Consider the following 10,822-nt stretch of genomic DNA (forward strand, 5'->3'; position numbering starts at 1 on the left):
GTATGAATTTATTTACTTTAATTTAAAATTGTTTGAAAAATAAAAAGGATAGAATAGTTTGTGTGAAAAAAAATGATAGCATAGAATATAATTGTTACAAGATGTACGTATTATTGGAAAAAATATGGGTTTTAAACCGATCAATTGAAATAAACCAAATTAAGTCGATTAATTTAGTCCAATTCTATTTTTTTTTAATTCACAAATCTTTTTTTAACGCACAGATAATTAAATTAAATCAAACGAAAATAGATTTCATCAATTAGAACATTTTTGTTTTTGTGTAATGAAAAACGAACGGTTACCCACTAATAGAAATAGAAAGTATAAAGGTAAACAAACTGTCATTATTATAATCTCTCAATGTATCTAAATTATAAATATTTAGCAAATATCTCTTATAATTTGTTGAACCAAATTGACTAACAAAACACATTTGAGAAGCATAATGTTAAAAAAAAAAATAGATCCGAAATCAGACCGGTCCAATTATTTCGAGTTTCTATTTTAATTTCAAAAATATGTCTAAATTTCTTTTTAAAAAAATTATAATAATTAAAAAAAAAACACATCAAAAATATAATTATGTATTAATTAAAAATAAATTTAATTTTAATTATTTGAATTTTCATCAATCTTAATTTTTTATGTATTAGATTTTTATCATAGAATTTTTTAATTTATTATATTTTTATTATAATATTTTATTTATTTTTATTAATATTTATGAAGAAAAAAATTGATCCTTTTCAAATTTAAGACTTTATGCTATAGCGTTTGCTGCACTTACATGGATAGGTCTGATAACCAAAATAATTAATTAAAGAGATATTTTAGAACAAATTTGCATTTTCAACCTATAAGAGACTAATAAGAGTGCTCTACACAGTTAAAAACATAATATTTAATTTAGAATAACAGAAACTCAAACAAACTATTTGGACCTATAACAAAATATCCTTATTTTCAACCATTTCTTTATACGGTGTAACTCACATCTTTGAAAACTCGAAATTATTTTAGAGATGTATTTTCGAACGCACTTTAAATCATCTCATTCGTTGTAAATCAAGCAGCCACTTTATTTTTGACAAAATTTAATCCAGAGATGTATCTCCAAAAATTTCAATGATGAATTTGAAGATGCATCTCCAAAATCCCTAAACCCCATTTATTATTTTATTTTTCCATTGAAATTGACGCCGTTGTCGAAGACTATATAGATTTTAATCAATATTAAACTCATAGGAATTGTATCACCGCGTTCTGTCCCTTGCGTTCCTGCGTTTATGCCATTTACACGATTTAGCCTAAAAAGCTCGATTTTTCAAAAAACTGACTCTAAATCAAAATTTTATTGTGTCATTCCATCAGAAAAAATCATGAATCAAATTCCCTTATTTAGGGACTAAATATGGGACACCATCCTAAAAACTCTAAATTTCTTGTTTTTCTATTTTATTTGATTTATTTTCTGTTTTCATATTTTCAAGAAAAATCGAACAAATTTACAGACTCTTAATTTGATTCTATTCTATTTTTAGTTATATTTTTAGATTTTTATAATTTTATTTTAATTATTTCTCTATTTTCCAATTAGTTTTTAATAGGGATATTATTGGTATTTACATATTTATTGCATTGCAGATTGAAAAACATCATTTTCGTTAAATGCATCTTTAAAAATAAATATAATAAGGGTTGATCACTTGTTTGCGTTCAATTTCGTAAAAAATAAATACGTCAAAGATGTATTTTAGACATTTTAAATTTTCTTCTAAGGACTTGTGAAAAAGAATTCCCTTATTTTAAATGATCTCCGAATCTATCTTTAAAGAAAAGTGTTAGAGAGGTGTCTGTTTTAATAAGCCATGTGTCTTCAGGCTCCAAGTCTTCGAATAAAAGTGTTAAAAAGAGCTGTTTGTTTTAACTAGTCATGTGTCTTCAGGTTCTGGTTAGCTTTAGGCTTAGTAGTGAAAAATTACCCTGACCTTCAACACCCAAAGTCAATAAATAATTCAAGTCATTTGCAGAGACTGGCACAGAGCTTTAGCAGTGCAGAACACTATAACAGTCTCCTATAGGATAAATTGCGGAATAACTGGGTGCAGAACACTATAACAGTCTGCTATAGAGTAATTTGCGGTATAACAGTTTCGAATATGACTACTCTGTTTTAATGATCTCTACTTTTAGACTCACTGACTAATTTAGATAAATAAAAGGACTTCTGGTGCATAGAACTGGGCAGAATCAACAGAATGAAGGTATTTTGTGAGACTGACCTTATTAGCAAGGATGAATGTGCACCAAGAGGTGTGATCTCATTATCGAACAAAAATCGAGAACTAATGCTAAATAATGCCAATCAAGCATCAGTGTTCTAAGGCATAATGAATACATCTTCATAAACTTATTTAGATTTTAGCATCAATTTTCTGTGATCGTAGCAATGAAGAAATACATATGTTCTACAATGTTTTGCATTTAAAAAGCAAAACTATAACTAAACAAAAATTGAAGACAAATAAAAAAGTTGTCCAACAATAGCAGACTTCAATCTTGAGTTGCAGCTCCTTGGTTGAGCTCGGCAAACCTCATGCCAACCCGCATAGAGTGCTTTAGAAACTTTTCTGCACATCTTCGAACACAGGTTTCCTCCTGCTTTTGCAGGGATTTATGCTTAAACGTATCAACACAATCTTGAAAGCATCTCTCCACTAGGTTATTATACATTCTCAAGCTGCAATGCAATTTTTAAAATAAAATTAGGTAACCCCATCTTATAACATGACAATTAATGCAATCGATACAATTAAACAACAAAAATACAAGAGCCTTTCATGTAACGAAGCAATAATCAAACACCCTAACCAAGTCATATGTAAAATATAAAGGAATTGATTGATATGTTCAATCATTAACATTTTTCATAAAAAAATATACAGACAAAATACCATCATCAGAACTATAGAGGTATTTGTATATTCAACAATACTCTTTTATCAGAAAAAATCTAAAAACAAAAATGAAGACTCGCATAGGGATCTTAATTTATCAGAACTCGTTGCTAAAACTTGAGTTACCTTTATGAACAGAAATTCAAACACAGTAACACACTACAAATTTGCTACGAGAACCACATTTGAGTAATAGATAAGAAAGGCAAACTTGGTAATTAAGCCACACGACACTTCCATTTAATGCACTAGTCTAATGAATTGGGCTCTCCTCGCAGATTTAAGCCATACAGATTGGAGCTTTGAGTGAGAGTTAGGCTACATAAACGGCTACCTATAGGCTGGGTTATGTTGCATCATCAAGACAGATGAATAAAGCTTCCAAAGAGATACCAACAGGCGAAAGTCATTGTAAACTTTGACTCGAAGTGACAATGTCATGAGTACCATATTAAGTAGAAAAGACAAATCAACGTGGTAATTAAGCATTAAGCTATCCCACATTATGAACTAGTCATTAGGGTAGCACTCTCCTCATGAGCTTCAATCATAAAAAGTGATGCTTTTATCAAGAAATGGACTATGGAATTCTAATGAGATGGCTTAAGGTACACCATTTGAATACACATATATAAGTGAAGCTGCTAAAGAAGAAATACATACTACCAAGTGAAAGCCATTGTAGTCGTTGCTATTAAATAGGTGGGAATGTTATGAATCTCACATTAAGTAGATAACAAAAAATCAATGCGGTAATAAGCTATGAGGCTCGCGTTAAGTCATAACAAATCTTTTTAGAGAAAGCACGTAGGAGGTACTGAAATATGAAACTAACAACTAAGACATGAACTATGAAGCACGGGCACGCCGAACACGACATCAGTAATAATTTGAAAAAATGAATATATTAAACATAATCGCAATTGCGCAATTGTCGGTACCGTCACAAACCCGCCTTAATTCAGAGTAAGGAGCACATGACAGCTACAAGTGCTTGATTACAAAAACAAATAATTCAGACAACAAGAAATTAGACAGAAATAAAGCACTTATTAAAAATGTAGTTCCCAAAACGTCCAGAAGCAACATTCAAAAGCCACACTGGTTTTAAGGAGAGCATCAATATGGCTCCACAGAACAAGCAAGCACAAAATTCGCAACCATTGTACTGCCAATTACTTAAAAAGTAATACGAAGCCCCAAATTCCAAAAGATACTCAACGCATGATGCTAAATGCTAACACAAACCAACAGAAAGGAACAAATCAAAAGCAAACCCTAAAAATTGCAAGTTGAAAGAGTTATGATGTAAGCAACAGAGAAGAAAGGGTTATATGATTTAGAAAACCTGTCACGGACTTGAAGCTGATCGATCATGGAAGCCATTCTCTGTTGATCTTCCGCTGGAAGAGAAGCCATATCAGCAATCATGTTTGGGTCCATTTTGGATCGAACGCCGTCAAGGGTTTTCTCGGATTTAGAAGTAAACCCTAATACAGTGTAGAAGAAGATGAGATCGCACTACTACCAGCCGCTACTTTACACTTGTGTTTTTGTCTTGGGCTTTTATATGCTGCGGGTTGGAGTTTAAATCTGCTAGGGCCAGTCTTCTAGTTGCCCTTCTTTTACCCTTTTAAATTTTTAGAGTTAAATTGAAATTTATAAAATTAATGTACATTTCGTCCTTTAATTTAATTTTAAATTTCATTTTCGTCTCTTATTTAATAAAAAATCGTTTTAAATCTACTATGGTGGTATGTGAGGGTCGACTCACATAAAATGAGAAGCTTTGTGTACAAGCGTTAGGCTGAGTAAAATATGTTCTCTTCCTGCATTTAAAGGATCAAATATTTATAGAGGCTCGTATATCTAAGGTTTAGTAAATCCTAAGAAGTGGTAGCTGTTCTCCCTTTACTAGGGGAGACTCTGACCACCGATTTTTAAGGAAGTCATGGTATTTCCGTAATATGACCAATCATGCACAAGTCTTTCATCCTATATATGGACAAAGCCGCCTGAAATCACTTCTCATTCGAATGAGACAAGCCAATAATCTTTCGTCCATGGTTAACAAACTTCAACGGATCACGATCCTACAGAAAAATAAATCAAAGTCAGAAACTTGTAATATAATAATAAACGTAAATTAAAAAGAATAAATCCAACTAATGTTACCTTTCCATCCTATATATGTTTGGCAGTATGGTCTGGATACAGAGGCAACAATGACAACTCTATCGGGCCTCCTCCAAATGCATGTGGTGGCTCTAGCTCATCATCCTCAACAACGTCGTCATTCGGAGATGGCACTAGCTCAACAGCTTCATCAGTCGGAGGTGACACTAGTCCCTCAGGTACCACCGGTGACTCGGGTACCTCTAGCGCCTGAATATGTGAAATTTATCTCTTGCAGGAGGATGGAGGTAGTGATGCGTCGGTAGGTGAAACTCGTCTCCTATGGGAAGAATAAGATGGAGAAGCATGAGCCCCAGAAGTAGATGCTTCTACATGACTAGAGTGAACATGAGTCTCCAAAACCTGACTTTTCTCCCTTCTGCGCTGATGCATGTTATGAAATTCTCACGTGCCTTAGTCTATCATCTCTATCAATCATAATGTCTGTAAGTAAACCAGACAATTGGTATAAGCAACCATACAATAAATAAAAGCAACAAAAAATTAAAACAGACTGATAATTTACAAAGATGTATCTCTGGGTAATGTGAATCCAAACGTTGAGAAATTTCAGAGATGTATCTCCAGAAATTTCTGCAACTCTTCTGGTCTTTCAATGGCGGCAATGCAGACATACAAAACTAATGGTCTGATCGTTATTTTCAACCAACAAATATGTTTTACAATATGTATAAACTATCATTCATGCAATTTATACTAATTTCTTACCTAAATCATCAATTTCTATTGATTTACACAAAAACTCAAAAAACTTTTCAAAACATTAAAAACTTACAAATTTAAACTTTATTTTAGTGTCGGATGATGTCTCTAATATACTTGATGTTGATTGAAGAATCTTTGAACTTGGTTGTTTGATTTTAGACTTGATTGAAAAAAAACTTATGTTTTTCTTTAAAATGAGAAAAGAGAATGGTTTTGGCGATTTAAATATCATCCGAAGATGTATATCCGAAATACTTTTGAAAATCCATATTTGGAGTCTTTTAACGTTAAATCAAAATTTTATATATTCAGGGTGCGTCCGGAGATGTATCTCCGAAAACTGAAGATATTTTTTATATTTTCATATAGTGTTTTAGTAATATATATATATATATATATATATATATATATATATATATATATATATATATATAAAAGATGTATTAAGAAATTCTTAAAAGTAAACTATTTTCTTTTGGAGTAATACGAGCATTTAGTTTCTTTATGATGCAAAAAGCAGATTCAGCCCAATCCAAAATTTGGAACAAGCATGTAGGTTTTCAATTTTTGAAAAAAAGTATCTCATACTCATAATTATATTTTGACCCTATAAATTATAAAATGTTTAATTTTATTTTTTTTGGCATTTAATTTCACTCCATAAAATATCTAAATCAAAAAAGTTTTCTTGTGTAAAAACTGTACATCAAAATGCTTGTAGAAAAAATTTCAAAAGTTTGTCCATGGTTTAACCATATCGAAAAGTTAACTTTTTCAAAATAAATTTAGTACCAGAATACTTTAGGATAAGTTTTTAGAAATTTACTCACGCCTAACCAAATTTTTTCGTAACAAGATTTATATATGCCAGAATATGTTGAGAAATGCTTTTCGAAAATTTACTCACGGTTTAATTGATATTATACCAGATTATTTTAGTTAACCATTGAAAAGGTAGATCTGTCATAAATTTTTTAAACATTTAACCCCATTGAAACCATTTGTAAAATGTGAATTCCTTCAATTTAAAATTAATTTAAGTGATAGCTATGATGAATAGTAAACAAAAGTAAATGATTGTTATCTATAATTCTTCTTTAAATATAAAAATTAAATAGTTGTTATCTTGTTAGTACGAGAAGTTGAACTCAAGCTCTTTTATCATTTAGGTTGTCATATAATTCAAGTATAAGTCTAAGAGCAAATTAGTTATTTTGAGGTGAAAGTTAGTTACTTGTATATATACATGCATAAAGTGTAATTCAACAATAATAATAATAATTATTATTATTTTTCACTCACTCAATTTCTCTTTCTTTCTTCACCTAAAAACATTTACACACTAATAAATTGGTATGTAGAGTTTCTGGTTCGATCTTCTTGATTGAAAATTTAAGAACTGCGCGTCGGTGGTCGTGTTTCCGGGGACCGTGAATCGTGTTTGTTGTAAAGATGAATGATACAATGATATTCTCAATTCTCTTTCAATTCTTGATGACAAAAATTGGGTCTCATGGAGAAAACAGATGTAGTCATTGTTTGATTTTCAAGACACCTTAGAATTGATTACTAGTGATGTCCCTGAGCTTGCTCATACAAAGATGCTCAGAGAGTTACTCACAAGGATGTGAAGAAGAAAGATTGTAAGGTTGCATTTTGCATTCAATTTGTAGTTGATGCGATGAATTTTGATCTAATTTTTCATGATGAATTGATAAAGGAGGTGTGTGATATTCTTGTCAAGTATTATGAAGGTGGTAAGAAGGTTAAAGTTGTTAGATTGCAGACACTGCGATGATAATATGAGTTACTGCAGATGTGGGAAGATGAAAAGATTGCAGGTCATGTCTCTAAAGTGAAGAATCTTGTTCACCTCATGAAATGATGTGGTGAAATCCTAATTGATAAGATGATAATTGAGAAGATAATGCGTATATTGACCTCCCACTTTGATCATGTTAACGTAGCCATTCAAGAATCCAACAATCTTGAAACCATGAAACTAGAAGATTTGATGGCTTGTTAGAGGCACATGAGCTAAGGATTGTAGAGAGAAAAAGGGGTTCAATATACGATACAAGCATTGCAGACCCATACATGGAAGAAGCATGGTGCTCCCAACAAGTTTAAGGGAAAAAGAGTCAAGACTCAGAGCAAGAAGTATTGGGTGAATCTTCAAAAGCATAAGGTTGATGATAGAGCTTTTGAATCCTCGAAAAGAGGAGAAGGAACCTCATATCAGAGAGACAAACAAGAGAAGAAAAGTGTGTGATGCTATAACTGTGAAAAGTGGGGTCACTTGGCCAATAGTTGTTGGTACAAAAAAGACAAGAGAGTGATAAAAGGCAAGGATGATGAATGAGCAGACTTTACACGTCAAGATTCAGATGATGATGATGATATGGTGCTTATGGATGCAGTTGCAGATGAGCATGTTGACTCCAAGATCTGGTTCCTCAACATAGGTTGCTCGAATTATATGATTGGTCGATGAGTGCGGTTAATAAATTTTGACGAGTCGAAGAAGTGCAAGGTCAGGCTTGTAGATAATAGCTCGTTGCAAGCAGAAGGCACTAGCAACATAATCATTCAAAGGAGTAATGGAGCAAAAGCTATGATCAAAGATGTACTCTATGTACCTGGCATGAAGTGTAATCTACTAAGTGTTAGACAACTGGTCAAAAAAGGTTTTTCAGTGGTTATGAAATATGGAGCCTTTGAATTGTTCGACACCTAGAATAACTTGGTCTTAAAATCTCCTCTATCGAAGAATAGGATATTTAAAACCATGATCAGTTTAACTGAGGGACAATGCCTAAAAATCATGGTCGACCACAAGCATAGTTGGTTATGGAATTTGATGTTTGTCCATTTGAACTTTAGGTCACTCAATCAACTAATTACTCGGGATATGGTAACTAGTGTACCAAGTCTTGTGATTCTTGATAAACTTCGTGAATGTTTCTTAGTAGGGAAGCAATTCATAAAATCTTTCGTTTCGACTATGCCAATAAGATCCTCCTGCATACTAGAAGTAGTACATTCATATGTATGTGGCCTGTTTGAGGATCATATCATTGGTGGAAACATGTATTTCATCTCATTTGTCATTTGAGTACAATCGAAAGCTTTGGATCTATGTGATCAGGCGCAAAGACAGAGTATTTTCAATCTTTAAGAGATTCAAAATGTTTGTCGAAAACCAGAGAGAAAAGAATATTAAGGTTATGCAAAAAGATGGAGGAGGAGAATAAAAATCCAAGAAGATATTTGAAGAGTTATGTACGGAACACGGTATTAATCATGAGGTAACTGCTCCTTACATGCCTCAATATAATAGAATAGCATAAAAAAGAAACATGATCATACTGGATATGGAAAGATGCATGTTGAAACAAAAGAACTTGCCAAAATCTTATGGGGTGAAGCAGTTATCACTGGTGTTTATATTCTAAATAGGTTCCCTACCAAGAAACTAAAGAACAAGGTGTCGCACCTCAAAAAAAATGAGTGATAATGCGATCCCTCGCGATAGGACGCGGAAAAATGTTCGAAACAGAGTCGCCACCGAACTTTATTTATTCCAATGAAGGAATAGGAAAATATCGAGAAAACCTTTGGAAATAAGAACAATGGTCATCGCAACCATATTCGGGTTCGGGAGTCGATTACGCAAGGGGAAGGTATTAGCACCCCTCACGTCCGTTGTACTCAACGGGAACCTCTTAGTCTGATTTTGCTATTTGACTGTTTAATTGACTGTTTATTGCTTGCTTCGAGTAATTTAAAATTTGATGATAGATATGGGTGAAGACCTCAGGAGGGGAAATGAGAGGTTTTTTTATTAGTGTGCTCGCGAAGATACAGCAATCTCCTGCCTACGTATCCTTATAGTGCAATAAGGAAATCAGAGCAATCGTAGTTCGGGATACTACGTTCTAACGGCTAAACACTGGCATGTCTACTCTCGGGGGAGGCTCTAGCACTGGTTTGTTGTGCGCATTAGAAAGGATTGACAGTGTTCTTTTTTGAAAGGGTTTTGGTCACGCGGGGGTGACAGGTTGAATTGATGTGTTTGATGTTTGGATTTCGATCGCTCGGGGGCGAGAAGTTAGGTTTGGTTTCGATCGCTCAGGGGCGAGAAGTTTGATTTGATTTGTTGGAAATGTTTTCGGGGAACGACGAAAGATTGAGCAATGTGGTGTTCACCAATCGTCCAATTCTTTCGAGGAATAACAAGGCGTCCGCCTTCTATTCCTTTTTCGTTCGAATTATTTTGAAAGCTTGTGTTTGTGGATGTTGAATATGCACGGTAGTGAGGCGTACGCCCCCTACTTACTTATTCAAGGAATAATGAGGCGTGCGCCTCCTATTCCCTTATCCAAGTTTATTTATCGTGTTTTAGTCGGAAGTCGATAATTTGTGCAATATGGCGTACGCCAATTATTCAAATAATCGAGAGATGGCGAGGCGTACGCCCCTCATCTTTTATCATCCGAGGTTTAAATTGTAAAAGATATGTTTGGATATTGTATTCGATTCGCGTAGATAGTTTGAATTTTGGATTTCGTTTGCTCGATCGTGGTTTTGAATTGATGACGAAAACTCGAGCAATGTGGCGTACGCCAATTATTCGAATAATCGAGAGATAATGAAGCGGATGCTCACTATTCTCCTTTTCATCTGAAATATAGAATTAAATGATTGAAGAATTTGCAATTGATTTAGAGAATGTGATTTGAATGTATATGATTATTAGAGTTTTATTTGAATGACAAAAATCCGAGCAATATGGCGTACGCCAATTATTCGTATAATTGAGAGATAATGAAGCGGATGCTCACTATTCTCCTTTTCATTCAGAGATTAATTAAAAGGATTTGGTAGAAATAATTTAAAATATTATGATTTGAAGTCTTTGGTTTGAATGATTTGAATTTATATTCGATTTTGAAAAATGA

The 10,822-nt window shown here is 33.1% G+C and overlaps 1 protein-coding gene across 1 annotated transcript; it reads right to left on the reverse strand.

Moving 5' to 3' along the window:
* Positions 1-2,391: 2,391 nt before the first annotated feature.
* LOC127105239 (mitochondrial import inner membrane translocase subunit Tim9) lies at positions 2,392-4,559 on the reverse strand. The gene is made up of 2 exons (XM_051042405.1): positions 4,309-4,559; positions 2,392-2,743 (listed from the first exon to the last, which is right to left on the reverse strand). The coding sequence occupies exons 1-2, from the start codon at positions 4,401-4,403 to the stop codon at positions 2,557-2,559; spliced, it is 282 nt and encodes a 93-aa protein (XP_050898362.1). The 5' UTR covers positions 4,404-4,559; the 3' UTR covers positions 2,392-2,556.
* Between the last annotated feature and the right edge of the window lie 6,263 nt (positions 4,560-10,822).

The sequence above is a fragment of the Lathyrus oleraceus genome, chromosome 7 (genome assembly GCF_024323335.1).
Source record: "Lathyrus oleraceus cultivar Zhongwan6 chromosome 7, CAAS_Psat_ZW6_1.0, whole genome shotgun sequence".
Taxonomy (NCBI): Eukaryota; Viridiplantae; Streptophyta; class Magnoliopsida; order Fabales; family Fabaceae; genus Lathyrus; species Lathyrus oleraceus.

Coding starts and splice junctions, on each gene's coding strand:
- LOC127105239 (XM_051042405.1), bottom strand. CDS start 4,403: ATGGACCCAAACATGATTGCTGATATGGCTTCTCTTCCAGCGGAAGAT. Junction 2,744..4,308: donor CAGCTTCAAGTCCGTGACAG/GTTTTCTAAATC, acceptor ATTGCATTGCAG/CTTGAGAATGTATAATAACC.